This window comes from Brachyistius frenatus, unplaced genomic scaffold, assembly GCF_029030835.1.
Source record: "Brachyistius frenatus isolate BFR_SWC_R1_liver_20210118 unplaced genomic scaffold, ASM2903083v1 Contig_1, whole genome shotgun sequence".
Classification (NCBI taxonomy): Eukaryota; Metazoa; Chordata; class Actinopteri; family Embiotocidae; genus Brachyistius; species Brachyistius frenatus.
Window position 1 is genome coordinate 10,954,100 of NW_027210600.1, and position 24,017 is coordinate 10,978,116.

At 44.0% G+C, this 24,017-nt stretch overlaps 1 protein-coding gene across 3 annotated transcripts; it reads left to right on the forward strand.

Annotated features, from left to right (window-relative positions):
• The first annotated feature begins 1,341 nt into the window (after positions 1-1,341).
• On the forward strand, positions 1,342-20,843 carry cluha (clustered mitochondria (cluA/CLU1) homolog a). Of its 3 annotated transcripts, none has more exons than XM_069689788.1 (27): positions 1,342-1,510; positions 7,386-7,573; positions 7,832-8,003; positions 8,574-8,717; positions 9,330-9,457; positions 9,615-9,769; positions 10,401-10,526; positions 10,911-11,058; positions 11,160-11,252; positions 11,460-11,894; positions 12,024-12,283; positions 12,372-12,787; positions 13,381-13,482; positions 14,053-14,153; positions 14,239-14,391; positions 14,480-14,542; positions 14,644-14,888; positions 15,022-15,106; positions 15,233-15,386; positions 15,501-15,640; positions 15,743-15,823; positions 15,918-16,043; positions 16,639-16,760; positions 16,857-16,950; positions 17,034-17,168; positions 17,262-17,335; positions 17,646-20,843. In XM_069689788.1, the coding sequence occupies exons 1-27, from the start codon at positions 1,387-1,389 to the stop codon at positions 17,770-17,772; spliced, it is 4,191 nt and encodes a 1,396-aa protein (XP_069545889.1). In that variant the 5' UTR covers positions 1,342-1,386; the 3' UTR covers positions 17,773-20,843. The 3 variants fall into 3 exon arrangements, with proteins under 3 accessions (XP_069545889.1, XP_069545895.1, XP_069545903.1); XM_069689794.1 differs by having other exon boundaries at positions 12,372-12,700; XM_069689802.1 differs by lacking the exon at positions 1,342-1,510 and adding an exon at positions 2,456-2,523 and having other exon boundaries at positions 12,372-12,700.
• Positions 20,844-24,017: the final 3,174 nt, after the last annotated feature.

A 24,017-nucleotide genomic window follows, 5' to 3' on the forward strand; every position in this document is an offset into this window, starting at 1 on the left:
TTAGCTTCCGACAGTGATCTACTGTACTCACAACTGGAATAAAGTGGAGGATTGTCTAGTCTGCTGTTTCCTTTTCTTCCTGGGTGGCAAGTTTACCATCAAACCTGATTCAAAGGGACACGAGAATAATTTTGCAAGCGATTAAATGATTTCCAGTTTGACAGAAGTGAAGTGCCGGATAATTTATGTCATATTACAGTTTAATGTTGGAGTCCCACCTGGAAGATAAAGTACATGTGAGCTTCAAGGAGTGTGTGGTTAGAAAACAAAACTAATATTACACACGATTTATTTATGTTTTTGACAGTAAACTGTGAAAACATGATGCTAAAGCAACTTCACAGCTCTTTGTTTATTTTACATAAAAATAAATGTGACAAACAGAATACTTTATAAATCACTGACAAGATGTAAAATGTTTAGAATTTTTGGGGTGAAAACGGGTCTAGTCATCCTAATTCTCTGGGTTGTTTTTTTGTTTGTTAAATTTATATCTACTAAAGGACCGCTAAGTGCACCTGGTCAAATTTGTTGTCTTTATTATTGTAATAAAAATATAATAAATCAAGTCCAAATTGGCTCTCATTAGGTATTGAATAAAAGAATATCTCTACAATCGGACATGAAAACCTGTGTTTCTTAATGTTATAAAGACGACGTTTTTCAGGGACCAGGTAACAAAAAACATCAACAGAAATCCAGAATCGGTCGGGCTCTAGTTTAAGCAAATTAGCAGACTGTAGGTCTGCAACCAGGTTAGGTAGTATCATACATAAACAGACTTGTTAATGTATTAGTGAAGAAGTTGTGCACAGGCCTCAGCTGGCTGGGAGTTAAAAACCAGTGTTGATGACATCTGAACCTAAATTGTGAAAGATCACTCAAATCAATGAAGTCTCTATTTGTGTTGCTGACAATAGTATTGCGATGCTTTATCTTTTTTTTCTCACCCAACCACATGTTCCCCATTTTATTTTCCAGTGCAAAAGAAAATCTACACAGTAAAACAAAAAAAAACAAAAAAAAAGGAGTTTGTGAAATTGAATTTGTCGCATGTGGTGTTCCGTAGCGCCGCGCTCAGTGGGTGGGGAAGTGCAACGCAAAGGCAAAGAGGTCAAGAGGAGGGGAGGAGAAAACCACGTGTGAGCTCCACCAATGTACAGCACCGTCCTTCCTCGGTAGACTTGTTTTTGTCAGCCCGTACCCTTCGCATGTAGCCACCGAGCCTGCGTTAGCCGGAGATTATTTTTGTTTCGTTTCTTTTTGCAGCCTGCATCATTAACGGACTCGCATATTCAAGCCGAGTTGCTTTTTTTTTTTTGGAGGGGGAGAGGGGTGTGTGTGGTGGGAAAGAGATTTCTGCCGCCACACTGACGACTGCCGACCATGGTGAGCAAGACGGACGACATCCCGGCGTCAGTGCCCGACTGTAACCCGGTTGATATCGCGGATGGAGCCCAGGACGGCAAAGAAGCCAGCAGGACACGTGTGAAGGAGTCGTGCGGCTGCGGTGAGCCCTGCTGCAGCCTGCTTACACCGCACACACACACACACATTAACACCTGCGATGCTGCTGCACGCAGTGAAAAGACTCCCGTCGCAGAGCTGCATCAAGTGTGGCTTATTGCACGTTTTTTGTTGTTGTTGTGCAGCATCTCGCCCCAATAGCCGACATTCACCTCGTTAAGTCGCTTAAAAGTCCTCAGACCCAAGGTGGTGGTCTACGCCCCGCCCCCTTTTGTAAACTCTTTTGCACCCATCTGACGATAAACCAACTGGTGCTGTAATGTCTTTACTCGTTGTGTTTGTGTGTTAATTAGCATGCCGGCAACCTCCGCGGCAGGTTACAGCCGCTGTCGCGGCTCTGCGAGTGCGCGATCCGGGTGAACGCGAACACATTTAGCCGGTGTGCTAGCATTAGCTTCCTCAGTCGGCTAAGTTAGCTAACTAGCACGTAGCCGCTCGCCACCGCCGTTTAACGGCCAAAAAAAACAAAAAAACAAAAGGAGCCGAGCGGAGCTCGTTTTCCGTCGCGGTACAAAAGCGGCTTTGTTTGCACATTGTCAGGTCGGTTTACACGATGCATCAGCTGGGGCTGAGTGAACGCGCATTGACGCACATGTTTGGTAACAGCATGTCAAAGGAACTACCTGAAGGTCACCTTCAGTGGAGCCTCCCACTGCTGCATGAACACGGGGGGGGGGGGCGCACTCATGGGATCACGTTTGCCAAGGATACGCGTCCGACTGCTAATTTGACATACATGTCACGTCGTTACTGCGCTTATAAAAGTTTGCGTTAATTGATGTGAGGTCGACGAATCGCCCCGCGGTCGGCGGTAACCATCTAACCGGCTTCCCCGTCCACCCCGCCGGGGACGATCAGATCGAGTGTTCCTCCTTGACCGGGAAGCGGAAGTTGGTGGCAGTTGGGAAAAAAAAAAAAAAAAAAAAAGTCATGATGGTGTACGCACGGTGAGAGGGAAGGTTACGCTAATAATACATGAACACCGGAGTGGACTGGGTGAGTAACCTGCCAGATAAAAGTCGCAGCCCGCAGACGAGCGGGAGAGGTGGAGGCGGATGGAGCCGACATGAAAGCCTGTCAGGGGTGAAGTGGACTCCAGCGGCTCCAGGAGTCTCTTGTCTTTGTGTGTCACATGTGGCACCTTGAACGGGCTCGTTTCACGTGAACACACGTCTCGCTGCTCTTAACCTGTTCGGGACCTGAGCTCCTGTCACTTTTGCGGATGAAGAGTCGAAGCTGGTTGTATTTCAGTTCCCTGCGACTGGTTGATTATTTATGTATGAACTGACTTTCACCCTCCAACATGCAGCAGGATATTCACCATTTTAGAGTAGAAACAATAGAGGACAGCAGCTGGCAACTCTTTTGATAATCAATCAGTAGTTTAGGTTATGCTTTAAGGAAAGTGATGTCCTTTTAGTAGTGAGGATTTGATTCTTTTTTTTTTTTTTACTTTTTGTCCCATGTAATAATGAATTTAATCTTTTTTTTTAATGTGGAAGTGTTGGTTGGAAAGAAAACAATGAGATGAATATTTGATGTGACGTTTAATGGCCTAAATGACATATCGATATTTTATTGGATCATGATATGAGACGAGATATTGTTTTAGATTTTGGATATCATAATATTGTGTTGTGACATAATTGTAGTCTTTCCTTGGTTTTAAAGGCTGTGTTACAGTAAATGTCATTTTCTGAACTTATCAGACTGTTTCACCCGGTTTAGTATTTGCCTTCACCCAGTTGTTGTAGTCACATTACTGATGACTAAGGAGCAAAAATCTCCTTGTGTAAATATGGTGTAATCCCATTAGTCATCCCTTCAATATCGTTGCAATATTGAGGCATTTGGTCAAAAATGTTGTAATGTTAGATTTTCTTCCATATCTCGCAGCCCTAAAAATAGTCATTAGCCGCAACCGTGCTTGTAACCTGCAATGAATTTAGTGTTTCCGCCGTGAGACGGTCTGTCAGGGAACAGTTGCAGCACATGACCGAATGCGCAGATCGAGGTGAGGGTCACTGTTGGTGGTTTTAAGGAGCTTAATGCTCCCGTTGGGTGAAGAGTGTCTTGGTTAATCCCAGGAGTCGCTTGCACCCTGGCTCATCTGGCTTGAAGTCTTCCTCACCAGCCCAGGTATCGCCATGGTGCCCGACCTTCTTAGTTTGTTATCCCGTCAAAACATCACGTTTTGTGAGCAGTTGAAAGTTTTCTCACGTATTAGACTGAACCCTTTGCACAATATTTAAGGGAGTAAAACTACGTCGTGCTTCACAAGGAAACCGTAAGGATTGGAGGAACACGACTCGCTTTCCGTGAAAGAATTTTGTTTGTCTCATTTCAGATTCCAGCATTCATCATCTCATGACTTAGATTCACATCAGGGTCTGTGCGTACGCCTGGACGATGCCACCTTGTGGTGCAGCAAATGCGACGACAGAGAGGCCTTGTGTCGAGTTGTTGTTTTCAGGGTTGTCTGGCTGGTTAGTGTTGCCATGGTCCCCATGTCAGGGGCAGCAAAGTGGATAGATAGTTGGCCGCTGGCTTTCATAGTTATCAAGAGAAGTGAGCTTCAGTGGTGAAGTAAAGAAAAGCAAATTTCTAAGTATCACAGTATCTAAAAGATGATGTGAATTATCACTGTGAGCTATTATTTTGAAACAGTGTAAAATTGTGACCTCTGCAGTCTGTGCTTCCTGTAGCGTTTCATTGTGTCTGGTTTTTTCTGCCTGGTAGCTGACCAACCAAAAGTGTGTTTTTGTGTGGAGTCCGTGTTAATCCTGCTGCTTGGTTATGATAGTTTTAAGAGTCTTCCACATTAGATTTGTTATTTTGTGAATAGTTTTTAATTGCTGCTGTTAACGCCTGTGGTTTCAAATGTGGTTTCCCTCAACCATATTTAGGCAACAACATTTCACCAGGAAATGCATCATGAAAAATCTTGATGCATTCCTGGTTCTGCTTCCTTCTCTTTAAGACAATAGCTATCCTGATTTGTCATGTTTACTGTTAAACTGTAGCTTGACCATCTCCATTGTTTGTCTCTCACTCTCCACCTCCTCATGAACTTTCTTCTACTACTGGGTGGAAATAAACGGGTCAGTTTTGCAACGCTCCCTAAAATGCCTCATCAATAGACAATTATTTCATAACCTCCTGATTACTTGAGCTGACCGCAATCATTTTACATAATTGTCAGGAGTCTGTTGATCTTGAGGTGCTTAACTTTTGATATTCCACCGAATGCATTTCGTTGAGGACCTCTTGACATAATCGGGGATCTCATTGCAAAGTCAAACCCTGCAGCACTGCTGTCGGCACAATTGAGTTTTAAGCCAAATAAAAAACGAGAGCCCGATAAGTTGAAAGAGGCCACATGCCAGCCTGTGTTACCAGACCAAAATTCACAGAGTGACTATTTGGGTCTGTTCCTGCTCGACTGACGATTGTTTCCAGTTGTCTCATCGCGATGGCCGCAGACCTCGATGTGACGCTGAAACTACTGGAGCAGCCTTCAACAATCAGCATTTATTACCATATACTGTATGTTGCGCATCTAAAGTCTACCCCAAAGACATCACACCTAGCCACGCCCACTGGCCGCTGATTGGTTGGACCTGCCGAGTGGCTGAACAAACCTTAATGTGATGAGGGTTTTCAGACTGTAATCACAGTGACGACTGAAGCTGTTCATATGTTTCAACGTTCGAACCCTGTAAATGGCCGTTGTTCTTCGCGAGGTGTATTGTTAAACTATGATTTGGCCTCAACCGTAATAGTGGCATGAAATGAACAGATAACACAAGACGATTAAATCATTAATCACAATTACCTAAAATGTCATGATCGTGACTGTCCTACCCATCAATCACTGTGTTTATGGGTCGGTGGTCTGTTACCTTTCTGATACGATAAATGCTGCCAGCTACGAACTAAATCTGCCTTATTTGATATTCCTGAACAAACGCAACCACACTTTGTTCTGATATATTAACCATCGTTTTATTGGAATAAGTTGAGAGACGGTCCAAAAAAAGTGTCCTAAGTCCGATTTGCTAACAAGTCAGAGAATGATTAAATGTAAGTGATAGAGGACGTCGCTGTCTGGTGTTGTTTCCCTCAAAGATGCCCTCCTGTCTAGTTTTCATTATGCCATAAGTCATGCACGTTCATGTACGTGTTAACTCCTCAAACACTGATTCAGGCCCAGAAAAAGAAGTGATGAGTAATTAAATGTTTCTTGCACCGATGCCAAAAACAAAGACGGCCCCTGCTGAAACGCTCCACACCGAGCCCTCGCTCCTCTCCAACATTATGAACTTGCGTGACTGCTCTGACGCCGTTGTGTTTGTTATTCAGAGCGTGGCTTGCCGCTCCTCTCTCCTGCACTTCTTCCCCTGCTCCACCACCACCTCCTCAGCGCGCTCACTCCTGCTCGGGGTCCTGGTCCAGTTACGGAGCCCCGCCCCTCCCTCTGGCCCCCTCTCCACAGTAACCTTGACGCTCTGTTACCCTTGACGGAGAGAGCAAGGACTCGTTTGCTGGCAGGCAGTTGTGTCCCAGTGAGAGAAAACTCTTGCCTGACCTCTGTGTGCTCGGCTCCTGCTCCTTTCAAATTCATGTACCTCATTTATATTCATGTCATTTCCCCCACACCTCGACTGTTACTCTAGAAGAGGTGGAAAATGTAATCCATCCTCAGTTTATGTGATAAGAGGGGGTGTCTGTTATTGGTTTACACTTCTCGCCGTTTAATTTTTATTTTTATTTGCATAGTGACCAACTGTCATTTTGAGGGCTAAGACGGCCATAAAAGAGCTGTGGCAGCTGCTGAATGATCTTTAGCTGAATTGCAGGTATTGTATTTGGCACAGCGTAAGTAGGAAACCATCTGAGTTACCAATAATTCCCTCTTGTGAATGTTGAAATCCTCATTCAACCTCTCAAGGCCTCCAGGCTTAACTCCCTCCAGTTTTGCAACAGCGTTGGCTTCAGCAGGTTGGTGTTGGATTTTGGGCACTTTCTCCCTCTACATGCTCGTTACTTATTGTCAAATTTCTGATACAATCATACATGATTTGTGTGTAGTAGTTGCAGCTTTTTAGAAGGGGTTTGTACTTGGACAGATTGCGGCAGCACAGTTGATGATTAAAGGGAAATCATGGTTTCATATTAGTCTGTTTGAACATGGTAACGCAACAGCAGTGTCACACTGTCACAGGGCCTGGTTGGCTGTGTTCATAAATATTTCATAAGGTTATCGGTAAGCTCATCCAGACCCAGAGGTTTGTGTTCTTTGTTTGTGACCTGGCAGCCTGGCAGTGTGTCGGTTATGTGTAGGAAAAGTCTGTTGTTTTTGTTGAAAGGGTGGCTCAGTTCGCACGGCGGCCACTCTAAAGGAGTTTCTCCTTGTTGATCAGATGATTAATTGATACTTTACACCACCGACTCGGCACCAAACAGCAGAGACAGTTGTTGACTAGCTGCTGGGGCATTGAGCAGCTAAGGACAGAGATATTTCCTTTTAAAAGCTGGTAGAGACCAAAAACAACAGATAAAAGAAAGTGACTACTAGACTTTTGTCTGACGCAATTCATGATTCAGTGTGCAAGATAGCAGATGTTTGCTGACACCGTGTGATCACATGTCGCCCCCCCCCCACACACACACACACACACACACACACACACACACACACACACACACACACACACACACACACACACACACACACACACACACACACTCAAGCAGCCAAAATGTGTGTTAATGTAATCAAGTAGTTTGAATAGTTGTATCTGCTTTAATCTGGGTTTTGTGTCTCCAACTGATGACCTCTGTTTGTTCTGTCTCAGAGCACAGTGCAGCCATGGTGAATGGTGACGGGGCTCACGAGCATTCGGAGGAAACGGAGACCAAGCAGGATGGAAACACCGAGGCAGATGGAGGCGAGGACTCGAACGAACAGGAAGTAATAGTGATCCAGGACACAGGCTTCACTGTTAAGATCCAGGCACCGGGGACAGAGCCGTTTGACCTACAAGTAAGGATTAGCTCATTACATTCATTGGTTGTACATTAGACTGTGTTTCAGACTGGAGCACTGTGTGAAAAAACTCTTTTCTTCTTTTAAATGAAATCCGTGCATGTCCTTGGTAAAATAGTTTGTAGCCTGACTTTGTGTTTTGGCAAATGACTGCTGTCAAATAAGCTTTTAAACTGACATATCAAACTGGAAGTATTCCTGAATCTGCTGTACATACACATCACTTCAACTATTTCATTCCCTCCTCTACTGCAGGTGTCCCCCCAGGAAATGGTCCAGGAAATCCATCAGGTATTGATGGACCGCGAAGACACCTGCCACCGCACCTGCTTCTCTCTGCAGCTGGATGGAAACGTGCTGGACAACTTTGCTGAGCTCAAATCCATAGAGGGCCTGCAGGAGGGCTCGCAGCTCAAAGTGGTGGAAGGTCAGATCCAGAAGCTCTGTGGTTTCGCTCTCTGTTACTGACATTGCTTCATCCAGTGTTTTTCCTGTTTAAGAGACAGTTATCGCAGTCATTGACCTCACAGACAAAATCAATCCGTGTTTTATTAACCATTGCGTGAGCAGCTGTTCTCATGTTGTCTTTTAAGGAAGCACATGAAGCTGCAGACTGTGACCTTCCACACTTAACGATTCATCCACTGTTACATTTCACCTCATCTTTGCTGGTATAGCCTAAAACGATTGACCAGGTAGTGTGAGAACAAATAGACCACTAACGAAGGTGAAGAAGTCTGATAAACCTGATCAACATTACGCAACATCTCCTTCAGCAATTAAAGTGTTCGTAGTGTTTCCCCATCAGACAGATGAATGTTTTAGTTCAATCAAAACATTTGGCCTTTTAATGATTTGCTTCCCATCCACACCCTGCGCCGTGTCTTGTTTGGTGAGGTTGTAGCTGCTGACCAGAGTAAAACTGAATTGAGTCATGGTTCATTTCCAATGTTATTTTGTTTTTTAATCAAACTGCCTGTTTGTCTCTTTTCTCCAGAGCCCTACACGGTGCGTGAAGCTCGCATCCATGTGCGTCACATCAGAGACCTGCTGAAGAGTCTGGATCCCTCCGACGCCTACAACGGAGTCGACTGCAACTCCCTCTCCTTCCTCAGCATCTTTACTGACGGAGACCTCGGAGGTATGACTCCATCACACTTGTTGGCTCCACCAGTCTGTGAAAGTTGGGGCTTTTTGCCATTCAGACGCAGGTGTCTCTTATGTTAATGTGCGGACAGCTTAATTTAGACAGTGCTCGAGAGATGATGGATTTTAAAACTTCCTCTGCAGTTGGGGCCTAAATTTATGACCATTGTTTGTTTCTCACAGTGAATCCAGTGTTAAACTGCTTTTGTTTTCTTTGTGCATGAAGATTGGGATGATTAAAATTATTTCAGAGATTTTAGCGGCTGAAAAAATACACACATTTCTCTCCCGGTCTCTTCATGTTTCTCTGTGCTGCTGCAGCTTTTATGTTCATCTGAAGGTCTACAGTTCAGAGTTGAAAGTCTTGTAGAAATCTTGCTCTGCCCGACATAATAAGATTGCCCAGCAACTTTTATGTAAAAGTTAGTCGGGTGTTTGTGCAGATATGTTAAACTGTAATCCGATTAATGAAAGTCCTGCATGTCTGAAAAGGGCTTGAGTGTGTTCACAATGGTCCCATGTGTGGCTGAGTATAACACAGCGGCAGTAGATGTACAGCTGGTGTTCTGTACAATCTTTTACCTTGGTCCTTCTTGTGTGGTTGCAGATTGTGGGAAGAGGAAGAAAAAGGGCAACGAGCTGGAGCAGATCGACTGCACACCCCCAGAGCACATTCTGCCCGGCAGCAAAGAGCGCCCCCTGTTGCCCCTCCAGCCACAGAACAAGGACTGGAAGGTGAGGAGCGGCCCACCTTGGCTTACCTGTTGGCCATATATGATGAAATAACGTTTAGTCTTTGAAGAATTAGGGCTTTATTTCTTTTTTTTAAGGAAAAAGGAATTTATTCCCAGGTTTCTCAAATTTAGGCCCAAATATTTACTGTCCTCTACAGCCTATGCAGTGCCTGAAGGTCCTGACCATGAGCGGCTGGAACCCTCCACCTGGAAACAGGAAGATGCACGGTGACCTCATGTACCTGTACCTTGTGACTGTGGAGGAGCGCCATGTCAGCGTCACTGCCTCTACGCGCGGCTTCTACCTCAACCAGTCAGTCAGCATTTCATCACCTTACATCTCCATGTTTACACTGCAGCTGACTCTACCGTTACACTCCGGATACATTTTCAGCATTTGCTGAGTGTTTGGGCTGAACTCCTCAGTATTCATAATTGAAAATGCCACTAAGGGAAGATGTTTTTTCACAATCAGACCATGATTAGATGATCATAAATACAAGAGGTGATACTGTGAGCACTCTCTCTGGTAGTGCTTCTCATTTAAATACAACAGCTATACAGTGCCTGTAGCTGCACTTAATTGTGGACATTTGGTTAGCAGTCTATTAGCAGGATCCTAATTTTGGATGCCAGCAAAAGCTTAGCAGTCAAAAGAATGAGCTTTAACTGGATTAAACTAAAAAGTAGAGTTAGGAAACACGCTGTGCTATTTGGAGAAAGGCTTTCTTTTCTCTTACCCCTCAGATTATTCATCATGTTTTAAGTACCTTTCATGTTTTAGGGTTTTGTAGTTAATGCAAGTCTTTGAAAGTAAACCGCCTCACTGAGCTTCCTCCCTCAAATAAAACTGCTCCTCAATTCAAGCTTTTTTCCGTTGACGTTTTCTCTCTGGTAGCAGACTCGTCTGAGCAATGGCAGTAATGTGCTTCTGTATGTTTTAGATCTACAACCTACACATTCAACCCCAAACCGGCCAATCCGAGCTTCCTGAGCCATTCTTTGGTGGAGCTGCTGAGCCAGATCAGCCCCGCCTTCAAGAAGAACTTCACTGCCCTGCAGAAGAAAAGGTGACGCCGTCTTATTGGTTTTAGCTTCACATGTTTAGGTCCCTGATTACACGCCATGACGACTGCTTGCTGTGTTACGTTTAAGCAAGTACATGTTTATCCCCTGTGTTTGTGATGTGTTGTCATTGTATTTCTAGAATGGCCTTTGTTTTGGCATGACTGACCTTCACTGCCATCTAATGGAGTTGAAGATGTATAGCGTTTATCTTGCAATGTTAATGAAAGTGAAAAATTATTGTTGGATCTACACTACGATTCGGATCTACTCCGAAAAGAGTTCTTCATTGGCCTATGCTGCACTCTTTTGCCAACATCTATTTACAGCTGTGCAAGAAACCATGGAAGTGATGTTTTTCTCTCTTTTTATTTTGTTTTCTGTTGCAGAGTCCAGAGACACCCGTTCGAGAGGATAGCCACGCCTTTCCAGGTGTACAGCTGGACCGCTCCGCAGGTAGACCACGCAATGGACTGTGTACGAGCTGAGGACGCCTACACCTCCCGCCTGGGTTATGAGGAGCACATACCTGGACAGGTGGGCCCAGCAGCACATCTTACAGATAAAACATGGAGCATTTTTCATAACCTGTTTCATCCACAAACAGGTTAATGTTTGCGCTGGTGGTTTGTTTTCAGACCAGAGACTGGAACGAGGAGCTGCAGACCACCAGGGAGCTGCCCCGGAAGAACCTGCCTGAGCGCCTGCTGAGGGAGAGAGCTATATTCAAAGTAGGCTTTGTGTCCCATTGTGTGAATATATGTTAGTTTATTTTATTTTGTTAAATCAGCCCCCGTGGCTCTGAATCTGTAGACAGTAATACATTTTGAAGACCAAATGAGGCGGAATCACCCAAACTGCTGACAGGCAATACTTTGCAAGTCTAAGGAGTAAATGCTTTCCCTAAATCACTAACACTTCTTTATCTTTTCCTGCAGGTCCACAGTGACTTTGCAGCTGCTGCCACTCGAGGCGCCATGGCAGTGATCGATGGCAACGTGATGGCCATCAACCCCGGTGAGGAAACACGCATGCAGATGTTCATCTGGAACAACATCTTCTTCAGCTTGGGCTTCGACGTGCGGGACCACTATCGGGAGCTGGGTGGGGATGCAGCCGCCCACGCCGCGCCCACCAATGACTTGAACGGAGTGCGAGCTTACGGGGCGGTGGACGTGGAGGGTCTCTACACCCTGGGAACGGTAGTAGTGGACTACCGAGGCTATCGCGTCACCGCCCAGTCCATCATCCCGGGTATCCTGGAGCGTGAGCAGGAGCAGAGCGTCATCTACGGCTCCATCGACTTTGGAAAGACGGTTGTGTCTCACAGCAAATACATGGAGCTGCTGGATAAGACCAGCAGGCCACTAAAGGTCAGTAACACGACTATTGCATCGACTCGGGTGATTATTGAACTGGGAACATGTAGTCAGTGACAACATAAGCTGTATATTCAGACCCTTCGTCTCTCTAACAATGTCTCCATATTCTGTGAATGTTAGGTCCAGCGGCACAACGTGCTGAATGAGAAGAACGAGGCGGTGGAGCTGTGCTCCTCTGTCGAATGTAAAGGCATCATTGGGAATGATGGCAGACATTATATCCTGGACCTTCTTCGTACCTTCCCCCCCGACCTCAACTTCCTGCCTGTGGAAGGAGAGGAGCTGCCTCCAGAGAGTCAGCGCCAAGGCTTCCCTCGCCTGCACCGCCATCGCCTGGCTTGTCTACGCCAGGAGCTCATCGAGGCCTTTGTTGAGCACAGGTAAGTAGTAGTGCGTGATGTGAGGAGCTTTTCTGCGAAGGTGTAAACACAACTTTGTAAATAATGTGTCACTGTTGATTTTCTCTAGATATCTTCTCTTCATGAAGATGGCGGCGTTACAGCTCATGCAGCAGAAAGCAAATAAGGACTCGAACAAGGCTGATACACCCGCCATCACGGAAACCTCAGAAACATCCACAGAGAGCAACGCAGAGAAAACCCAGACACAGACCACTGCTACAGATTCCTCTAATGCAACAGAAGCCTCCACAGAAAGCACAAGCCACACTGACAACTCCACCAATGCTGCCTCACAGGCAACTACAGACAGCGAAGAAAACTCCTCGAAGCCCGCAACAAACGGGCCTCTCGACACCACAGCCACCCAAAATGGGGAATGCAAGGGCCCACTGGAGGGTAAGGAGCTTGAGGAAAGTATTCCAGGATTAGCTCAGGCCAAAGAGCTGGCGGAGACCTTAGTTGCCGAAGATGGATCTGGTATTGGTACGTTCAGAAATGCCCCAAAAAGCAAGGCCAGGACGACGCAGGGAGAGCTACTCTGGTGGATAACTGCATAGAAAAAAAAGAGACAAGTAGTATTTAACCAAAAAGTAGCTGATGAGACATTATTTTAGTGTTTGTGCGTATGTGTGTCCATTGCATTAGTGGAATATCAGGTAGAGCGTTTAGTATAGAGTACTGGATCATTGTAGCTTTTTTTCCACCTGACTCGCTGTCCCTGCTCAGTCCTCAGCCTGCAGTGGGAAAGAGTGTTGACCCCGAATCAATCCATCTCCTGCCTGTCTGGATCCCTCTCTGCAAACTGAATAATCAGTTGCCGTGTCCATTAATCCACGTGTTTTGGCATGCAGAAATAATCTCATGTTCAATGATCCCAAATCTCCGTAATCTGCTTGTCAAACAGACCGATCTGATTTGCAGCGGTGGTGGGCACTTAACCGATGCTGTGTCGACGACGAGCTCATTCAATCGCTATCTTTTAAAGTTGTCGTTTAATATCGTTGACCTGATGTGTATGTTTCCATTACTTTTCACGTTTTTGCATCTTGTCCCTCTATGGCTCCAAACACAAACAGATCCCAAAAGCCGTGAAGTGGTCCTCAATGCCTGCAAGGCCGTCGGCTCCATCAGCAACACATCCTTCGATATTCGCTTCAACCCAGACATCTTCTCTCCAGGTAGGCGTGACTTCATTTGATATGGAATATGAAAAAGATTTTTAACAGCTGTAACGGGTATGAACAATGAAATCCATTTTTAAATTGTTTGATTAGGAAGCGAGTTATGTAGCCATGAAATAGACGTAAAATAATATCATGAAGCCTCAAAGGTTGAGAGCTATTTGGATGCTTCTCAGCCATAAATACGGTTACTGCCAAAAGCTTTTGTGCGTGCAGATAACTCGGGCTGATAAGTGATTATACATAAGGGAAGATCATTTAGGTTTCAATATGGCAAATATTATTAAGTCAAACAAATATTGTTTCAAGACCAGCCAAACAAGAGTAAAATAAAAAAAATCAGATGTCCAGTTTTAAGGTCCAATTATTTGTGAAATCATAAAGGCAGATTTAAAGTGATGAGAAAAAACTGATGCTGACAGAAACTACATGCAGTGTGAAACTGCAATGACAAAGTAATTAAAGTATCATCTTCACTTTTATCCATTTTCACTCTCCACATTGTTTCATAAAAGACTATTAGCAAAGAAGTGACTTTGTGTGTTTGTGTGCATGTTGTTGAACCAGGAGTGCGCTTCCCAGATGACAGTGCTAATGACATCCTGAAGCAGAAGCAGCTGCTCAAAGATGCTGCTGCCTTCCTGGTGTCCTGTCAGATCCCATCGCTGGTCAGTGACACTTCCCACAGATCCAGGTCGTACTAGTCTGTGTGTCTGAGTTTCAAGTTATATGTCGTGTGTGTTTTATAACCAGGTTAAAGACTGTTTGGACCACAGCGCTTTGCCCATGGACGGTGCCACGCTAACGGAGGCTTTGCACCAGAGAGGCATCAATGTTCGCTATCTGGGCACCGTTCTGGAGTTTGTGGATAAGACTCCTGCTAAAGCCCAGCTAGAGCACTTCTATGTGAGTCTGATGCTCCAAAACTGAACATCACACACTGCGCATCCTTATTGACAGTTATAATAACATTTATTTTATTCCCCCATCTCAGAGAATAGGAATCAGTGAGCTGATCACCAGATGTGCAAAACACATTTTCAAGACATACCTCCAGGTTTGTAACACTTGACGTCTACTATCTGTCTTCTGCCTTCTTCAAAAGACAAACCTGCATTTATCGTTGCTCAATGGTTCACGTGTTTTGTGGTCCTGCAGGGCGTGGAGTTGTCTGCCCTCTCCGCTGCTGTAAGCCATTTCCTAAACTGCTTCCTGAGCTCCTTCCCCGACGCTGTCGCCCACCTGCCGCTTGACGAGCTGGTGTCACGCCGCAAAAGCCGCAAACGTCGCAACAGGGTCCCCGGAGGTGGTGACAACACGGCATGGGCCAGCCTGACGCCCAGCGACCTGTGGAAGAACATTGCCTCTGAAGCGCAGAGCTACTATCACTTCACTATACAGTGGTGAGAGCACCATCTGTTGTGTTAAGCTACGATGAAGCCCAGTGTTGGCAAGCTGACCGTGTATTCATGCATTTCCCAAGATGTGTGTGGTTATTCATGACTAATATCCTACGTTGTTGTTTTTCTTGCTCAGTGAAAGTGTCGACCAGGTCGTGGAGAAATACGGCCTTCAGAAAATCACTCTGCTCAGAGAAATCTCAGTCAAAACTGGCATCCAGGTAAAACACACTTAGTTTATAGGGACCGTGACATCGCTTTATTAAATGGCCATCACAACCTTTCCTGCACTTCTTTTTTTTTTTATTTTTTTTTTAAAAGATATATTGTTTTGTTTGACTTTTTAGATTCTGATAAAGGAGTACAACTTTGACAGTCGCCACAAGCCCGCCTTAACGGAGGAGGACATCCTGAATATTTTCCCTGTTGTCAAGCACGTAAACCCCAAAGCCTCAGACGCCTTCCATTTCTTCCAGAGTGGACAGGCCAAAGTGCAACAAGGTTACTTTAACAGATGGAGTCTGGAAATAAAGTCCCATGCATTTGAGAGCATTTTGAGATGTATATTAATATTGTTTGGATTTTTTTTTAACCGTAGATGTGTCTCATTTCCAGGATTCCTGAAAGAGGGCTGTGAGCTGATCAACGAGGCTCTCAACCTCTTCAACAATGTGTACGGAGCGATGCATGTAGAGATCTGTGCCTGCCTGCGCCTGCTGGCACGCCTTAACTACATCATGGGAGACCACGCTGAGGTAGGCGCAAATATACCAACTCTGTCTTTGTCGGACACTTTGACACAAGAGTCTTATTTTGTTCTGTGTCCCTAAATGACTTTTGTGTGTATTTGCCTACAGGCGCTCAGCAACCAGCAAAAGGCTGTTCTGATGAGTGAAAGAGTCCTCGGCATCGAGCACCCCAACACAATCCAAGAATATGTGAGTTGTCAAGCCAAATGTAGGAACTCAATTTTTGTTACGTTGAAGGTGTTTATTATTTGTCTAACCTTCGTTTGTTCCCTTCACTTCTCAGATGCATTTGGCTCTGTACTGCTTTGCCAACGGGCAGCTGTCGACCGCCCTGAAGCTGCTCTATCGCGCTCGTTACCTCATGTTTTTGGTGTCTGGGGAGGACCACCCAGAGATGGCACTACTAGACGTGAGTGCAGTCTTGAGGTTTAACTATGGAAGGGCATTTCAAGCAAAAGTGCTATTTTATATTGACTTCTAACCCCCCCTTGACATCCACCTGGTAGACTTATATGCTGGCTTTACCTGCAGAGTTTGTACTGCACCTCATTTTTAGTTACGTTCTGATGGAGTTCCACACAGAACTTTTTGACAGCTGTAGTTGTCTTTGGACGTTTCTGCTGTTCGCACCGTGACATCTAATCTCACGACGCCAAACCGTTTCACCTGCAAACCTCCAGAGCCTGGTAGCAACGTGTTCTTCTTCTTCTTCTTATGTTGCTTAATGGTGTCATGCAAATAGCTTTTAAATGCATTACTGCCACCTTCTGATGGGAGTAATGCATTACTACCAGGTGCCGGTAAAAACAAGGGAAATAAGGAAGAATGATAATGGCATATACTATTAGATTTAAAAAAAAAAAAAAGAAAATCTTTGAATAAATATTAAAGTATGATGACCCATTCCTCCTACTAACTGCTTATAACGTAATTAAGTCTGGTAAAATCCAACCTGCTACAGGAAAAAGACAATTAAACTTACTGACTGTTTCCCTAATCTTCAGAGTAACATCGGGCTGGTGCTACATGGAGTGATGGAGTACGACTTATCTCTGAGATTCCTGGAGAACGCCTTGACCATCAACACAAAGTACCACGGACCCCGTTCCCTCAAAGTGGCTCTGAGGTGGGGAGAGATTCACCATTCATGTGCATAGAGTAGGAATAATACTGGCATGATCGTTTACGTCACGTGTGCAATGATATATTTTCCTTTTTCCAGCCATCATTTGGTTGCAAGGGTTTACGAGAGCAAGGCCGAGTTTCGCTCAGCCTTACAGCACGAGAAGGAGGGATACACTATTTACAAGAACCAGGTAGGCCTTGCAGGAGCAGACACGTGTTTCTTTATCAGTCGTGATGAAGTGATATCTTAAATGTATTTTTCTTCCCCTGCCAGATGGGTGAGGCACATGAGAAGACCAAGGAGAGCTCCGAGTACCTGAAGTATCTGACCCAGCAGGCTGTCGCTCTGCAGAGAACCATGAATGAGATCTACAAGAATGGCTCCAATGCCAGCATCATGCCCCTCAAGGTGCCTGCTCCGAGTCCGACATGTTTCTGTGCCTCCATATGATTCAGTCCAAAACATTTGGCCCTTATGTTTTTACTTCCTCCCGTTTTCCAGTTCACTGCCCCGAACATGGCGAGCGTCCTGGAGCAGCTCAACATCATCAATGGCATCATCTTTATACCTCTCAGGTAGAGTCAGAAAGCAGTATTACTGTGTGTGTGTGTGTGTGTGTGTGTGTGTGTGTGTGTGTGTGTGTGTGTGTGTGTGTGTGTGTGTGTGTGTGTGTGTGTGTGTGTGTGTGTGTGTGTGTGTGTGTGTTCTTAACCAGTAAGTCTGGTTAAAGACCTGATGGAGTTAATCAGGTGTGGAAAGATGGGAGAACATGCAGTGTTGTTGCTCTCCCGGACCAGAAGTGACAGAGGCATCAGACTAAATATATGACCAGAGAGTTCCTTTATTGGAAGCCATATGCTGACGTTTTTAATATTTCTTTTTCAGCCAAAAGGATCTGGAGAACCTGAAGGCAGAGGTGCAGAGGCGACAGCAGCTGCAGGAGCTGGGAAAGAGCGAGGAGCCCCTTGAGGACACTCCGCTGGAACTAGAAGACAAAATCCCCATTGATTAATATCCACAAGCCCTCAAAACAGCTACTTTCTGCTATAGGGTGGAAGAGCGTCCGTGACGCAACAGCCAAGTCACTGAGCCTGTGGACCCGAGAACAGAGCAGTCTAAATCAGCATTGAAATAAACAGGGGGAGGGTGGGGTCAGGGCAGTCCAGAGAAAAACTGTATGAACTGTAGGACAAAGGAATACAGAGCAGGAGTTTCCTACAAGGTAGGAAGGGAGGAAGGAGAAAGTACAAACAACATAGAATCAATCTGAAAAATCCCCGGCCCAAGAACCTGGTGATGGAGTCACTGAAGGTGCAAGGTGCTTAGAAATTGGGTTATATTTGAAAGTGTGGTTGCAGCCGGAGGAGGGAGACCAAGAAGGACCATGACATTGTATACCAGAGCCTTATCCACCGCACCATAATCCCCACATCATGCTTCTTCATAACTCAAACTTCCCACAGCACTGTTAGGACCACATTTTTGACCCGCCCGTGCCTAAAGAGCCTGAAAGACCCCCGGGCATGTAGCCAACCCCCCCGCCCCCCCAATGGTGTGCTACTGATACAGCACTAACCCTGTCCTAGAACTCAGGGGTACTTTCTACTGTGCACTAAGACCAGACTACAGTCACTAAATTTAAGGTTTTTCAAGTGGGGCTTCAGAATGTAAATTCCCTTTTCAGTAGCTTCTTTGAGCCACTTCTCAGCAGTGACCCGTCATTGTTACACGCGCGATGGTTAATTCACTTCATCCTTCTATCATTTGTACTTGCGACATCCCAGGTGGGTGCCTGCTGTGTCCTATGGTTCCCGTTTCTCTGAGAAAGCAAACAACACAGTGACATCAGTGAGCTTTGAACCGGTCATTGAGCTCGATTACATTTGCAGTTGTTGTTGGGTTTTTTTTGTTTTTGTTTTTTTTAATAAAATGGATTTTTGTAAAAGTGCACAAGAGAATTAAAAAGGCACTTTATGCCTGTTGATCATCAGTTAATTTAAGCCATGTCTGTTTTATAGAAAATGTATAGAAGTGGATGAAGATGTATAAATCTCTATTGGATTTAGACAGGTAATTCATTGATGTTAAGGGGAAACGCAGAGTTGAAAAACGTCCACCATAAACAGTAGATTTATCTATCTATATACTAGCTGTGTTCAATCTCCTATTTTTACACACAAAGAAAATATGTGCATGTCTGTTTGTATGTTTGACAATGTGTGTGTGTGTGTGTGTGTGTGTGTCTTTGTGTAGTCCAACAGAAAATCTTTTGGCCAGGGCTGTTGCTGCTTTTGCTGCTGCATAGATTGATTAGAGGCTAAGCAAACATTAGCTTTCCAGATGTTTTATATTTTCTACACATGGTGAATGTGTTAAATGGCTGAAGCCTCTTTTCTTAAAACATTCATGGCCACCAATGTTGTAAATCTGCTTGTGTATGAAGGTGGTAGAAAAATGAACCTCATCATTGGACAGGTGCTCAACATTGGCAGTAGTGAGATTTATTGTTGCTGGGTGTTTCCCAGCAACAATGAAGTTTCTGTTTTTGTTGTTGTTTTGTTTCCCGTTAATGGGTCATGTCATCTTTTCATATGTAACTGAGGCAAAAACCAGTGAGCAGTTTTTGTGCACTTTCTCTTGCTGTGTGGTTAATGCATCCACAGCGCTACCAAAAGTGGAAGTCTGCTACAGTGTGATGTACCAAAAAAGACTGATTGAGGTTTCTTTGCGCTTTGTATACATGCAATGTGTCCCTCCCATGGCAATTTGTTACTAAATTGTTGCTGCGTGTAGATGTATGTGATTAAAGCAATAGAGATGGTGCTGGAGCTGATTGTTTTCAACAACATGCGTTTTTTTACTTGGCACAGTGCGAGATGGACTGTTTCCTGTGCTGGCTGAATTACCTGCGTACAAAAACAGAGGGCAACCTCTGCAGACTGGGAAATGAGGTTACTTCAGTGATTTTTCCAGATTGTGATCCTAAAACATGTCACAACATTGATAACAGAGCGTGGTGTGTATCTGCCTGTTATTTACGCTTCTCCATCCATTATCACCCCGGTTCACAATATAAAAAGGTGACATGTCTCCAGATATTGTTTTCTGGGTTTCTTGTATCAGATTTTGTTTTATTTTTCTTAATCTACGTTCATTTACTTCCCTTCCCAATTGTCGCCCAACTGTAATACCAACAGTGTACATAAGGTGGCACACTAACACTTCTCATTGTGAAAGACAAACGACCTAAACGACAGGACATGTTGCAGTGATAGTGAACAAATTTAAAAACAACACGTGCTTTATTTGATTTAGACAAAATTTAATGAGGGAAATATGATTTTTTTTTTGTTTTGTTTTGTTGCATTATTATGGTCCAAAATTATAAGAATAAACTTGGAGAACAATGAAACTAGGTGTCTACAGAGATACTTGATGTTGCTTCTAACAGAGAGCTTATATTTAGTTTGAGACAGTCTGACTCCATTATTAGAGTTTAGTGTAACATTTCAATCTTGAGTAGTTGAGCTGTTAAAAGTGCATGAGACCTTATGTTAGGTGTTGCCATCAGAGGTGGGAAAAACATGGTGTAATAATACAAAAATAAAACTAGTGTATTATTTCACTCATAGTTTGCTAATGTTGCATTTGCAGCTACTTTGCAATCTGAATGTCTGAAATGCAAAATGAGTGGAGAATAAATGTTTATTGACATAAATACAATAAAGATTCAATATTTAATTTTCACATATGCAAAATAGCTCAACCTATTTTATAAACAGTGTTGTGAGAAGAAAAAACTCTTATCTATCCCCAAAATTATGCATTTCACTGCTGCCATTCATACTGCATTGTGTTCTGTGTGTGACGCCCGAAATGATGATTGTCTGAGGGTTTTGTTTTTGTTTTCTCACTGATGGAAATCTCTTATGCACAAAGGCCTCTTATGCCTAGTGTTTGAATCTGCTTCCCCTGATGGTGTGTGGTATTTGTGTGTTGCTCTCTACAAAATAATCTAATTATTTTTTTGGTCTGAGTATGCTTTTATATTAAAATGAATGAAATAAAACTAGTAAAAGTTTTGTTTGAGGTTTTTGTAACTGATTCAAGTAGCCAGCTGTAGAACAAGTATCTAGAATACGTAAAAGTAGCAATACCACGCTAATGTAGTGTAATCTTTTACTTAAGGAAAAGTAGCAATACCCCAATGAAATGATACTTAAAGTAGAAATCCTGCATTTAGTAGTAAAACTACATAAGTACTGTCATCAAAGTGTACTTTAAGTATAAAAAATAGATGTACTCATTATGCAAAATAGTCAATTTCACAGTGTTGTTTTTTTTTACAAATGTAAAATATTGGGAGTATTGCTCCATTGACATGTAGGTGTGAGCAGCATTTTAATGCTGTCAGAGCAGTACATATATGCTCATCACATGTTTTACATGTAAATTTGCAAGGCAGCCATAGGTGTCAAATAAATGTCCTGGTGTAAAAAAGGGCAGGTTACATCTGAATTCTAATGGAATAGTATATACTGTGCATTTTATATTTTATATTTTTGACTGCTATTTACTGCTATTTTATTGCTTTTCTATTATTCTATTATTATCTTATTGCTTCTGTATGCTGCTGTAGTGAAAAAAATTTCCCCTCCGGGATTAATAAAGTAACTACCTAGCCTACCTAACCTAACCTAACCTAGAGGCATAACATGCAAGAAAATGAAAATACTTAAGTAAAGACAGCGCTTGTATAGATATTGTCAGTAACTTATTCCAGCCAATTTGAATTCGCCAGCCATCACTTTTTACATGCATAATAACATAGTTATTAACATAGTGATTTGATAAAGTCTCTCTTTTTTGTTGTTATGTTAAAGTAATGTCTGCTGTTCAGCAGCCACGTAAGAGTTAAAAGGCAGATATAATAACTACTATTTTTTTTTTTTTTTTCTGCTGTCAAGGACGTGCGCGCTCCCGCTGGACCCGTGAACGCGAGCTTCGTGCGCGTAACCCGGCCGAAGGCGAATGCTGAATGCGGTAGCGCACGAGGAAAAAAAACAAGCAAAGCGAGCGAGTTGAGGAGAAGAAGGAGGAGAAGGAGGAGAAGGAGACGGTCACGGATCACCTCCTCATCACAAGATCACATTCAGGAGCGGAACACTTTTTTTTTCACGCCCTGTCGGGTCGCGTTTACCGCCGGAGACGGGCTGAGAATAACCACGTCAGAAACGAATAGGGTGAGTTCGGGCGGGTTTTTGTCGGTCGTGTGAAGCCGGTGGAGGGTCGAAGGAATCCGGCGTTAGATGGTGAAAATGACGATGTGGCTGTTAATTCATGAACCTCCTGGTGTGGGGTTTTTCTTTTTTCTTCTTTTTTTTTTTTTTATGTCTCAAAATGGCGGATAAGGCCGCTCGGACCGGAGCAGGAAGGTATCGGCGGAGTATATCCTCCGGATAAACAACCTTGTGCTCTTCTCTTGGTGACAGTGATTTTAAAAAAGCAGGACTGCGGTTTTTTTTTTTTTTTAGGTTTTTTTTTTTTTTTATGATGATGAACATCGGAGGGAAGTGTTTGAGACACGAGGTAACTTTCTGACGGCCATCGCCGGGAAAAGCTAACTTAGCTCACCGGGCAAAAGATAACGATCGCGATGTCGACCGGAGATCGGCGCCGGTCGTTAAGCTTAATATTAAAGTGAAGGAGCTGTGTTTTATATATATATATATATATTTTAGGTATGTTGGTGTCAGACTGCAGTTTGCGTTGGACGTTTTTTCCCCCTCAAGTCCGTGGTAATTAGCATAGTTTGTAGCGGGCGACCTGTCAACCTCGAAACACCTTGACAACCGCTTCAGACGAGGTTCACGGGTCAACACCTCGTGTCCGGTCTGGGATGGGACGTCATTTAAATATGTCACTTGTTACCACCGGGTGGATGTTTTGTTGTTAGTCGGCGCAGCGTCACGTCGCTGCTGCCACGCCACCGGGTAAGCACATTGGAGAGGGCGTACGGTGATCCTCGTCCTCTCGTTGTGTACGTGTTGTGCAAAAATGTGTCCGTAAACGACCATTCAGGGTCGGTAAGTTTTGCCGTCCTCCCCTCCCTCCCTCCCTCCCTCCATAACACGGTCCCCCGGGTGCGTCTCCTCCGCGGACACTCCCGCCGGATGCCGCAGCTGAAGCTCCCCGTCTCGGGTCTGCTTCAATGCGGCTTCTTTGGCACCGTGTTTTTGAAAATCAGGGTGGAGCACCTCGCAGGCGGTGTTTTTACTTGAATCCCGGTGCTCCAAAGTGTCGGACGTGTCTCCTCCCCTCTCGTCGTGTGCTGTTCACGAGGATCGAGTGATTCGGGTCAGGACTTTGAAGACCCGGGGCGCTGACTCTCGGGATGAAATCAAGTCATCGCTTTGGCAGCTCGCAAGCTTGTGCGAGTCTCCCTCCTGGTTGTGACCGTCCTCGTCTCGGTATCGGATATGAAACATCGGCTCGAGCCAGGACTCGTTTACTTTCCCCGGCCGCGCCTGTGAGGACTCATCCGCAGCTGCTCAACAGGAATGATGGCATATTGAACAAATTGTTGGTTTAAAAAAAATAAATCCGTGCTTCAAAAAGAAGGGTGGGTTCTCCTCTCAGGTAAGAGTATTTCTGTCCCAGAAATTACTCGAGTAATTGTAGTTGTCAGGACTTTTGTGAATCTAGTAGTACTGAGCTAAGCTCAATACACCTGCCCCTTCAACAAACATCAGTACTAATATCTTTTTAACCTGTGGGTGAAGTAGCTTTGTGGTTTTCTGAACAGTTTACTGCTGATCAAAGTAATTAAGTGCATTTAATTAATTACTGTATTTCAGTAAAAATCTAGAGGTAGTTGTACTTTACGCCAGTATTTTCAATTGATGGTAATTTAATAGTTAAAATATGGTACTTTTTACTCCACCACATTTGTTTTACACCTTTTGTTACTTTTCAGATAAATATTTCATACCTTAAACATGTGATCATTTTCTATACATGCATTGATGTACGTAGATTAGACGCTTCAACAGTATAATGTGTTGAAATTGACAACATTAAAATGCTGCTCACCTGTCAATGGAGCGATACTCCAAAAATCTAAATATGATTATTAAAACACTTAAATGGGCCATTTTGCATTATGAGTACTTTTAATTTTGATACTGAAATTATATTTTGGTAACGGTACTTAAGTGCCTTTACTTAAGTAAGATTTTAAATGCAGGACTTCCACTT

What these genes read in the sequence shown, in the direction of transcription:
- cluha (XM_069689788.1), top strand. Translation starts at nt 1,387, where the DNA reads ATGGTGAGCAAGACGGACGACATCCCGGCGTCAGTGCCCGACTGTAAC. An exon ending in AGACCAGCAGGCCACTAAAG is followed by an intron (nt 11,895 to 12,023) that starts GTCAGTAACACG and finishes TGTGAATGTTAG; the next exon opens with GTCCAGCGGCACAACGTGCT. An exon ending in GAGGCCTTTGTTGAGCACAG is followed by an intron (nt 12,284 to 12,371) that starts GTAAGTAGTAGT and finishes GATTTTCTCTAG; the next exon opens with ATATCTTCTCTTCATGAAGA.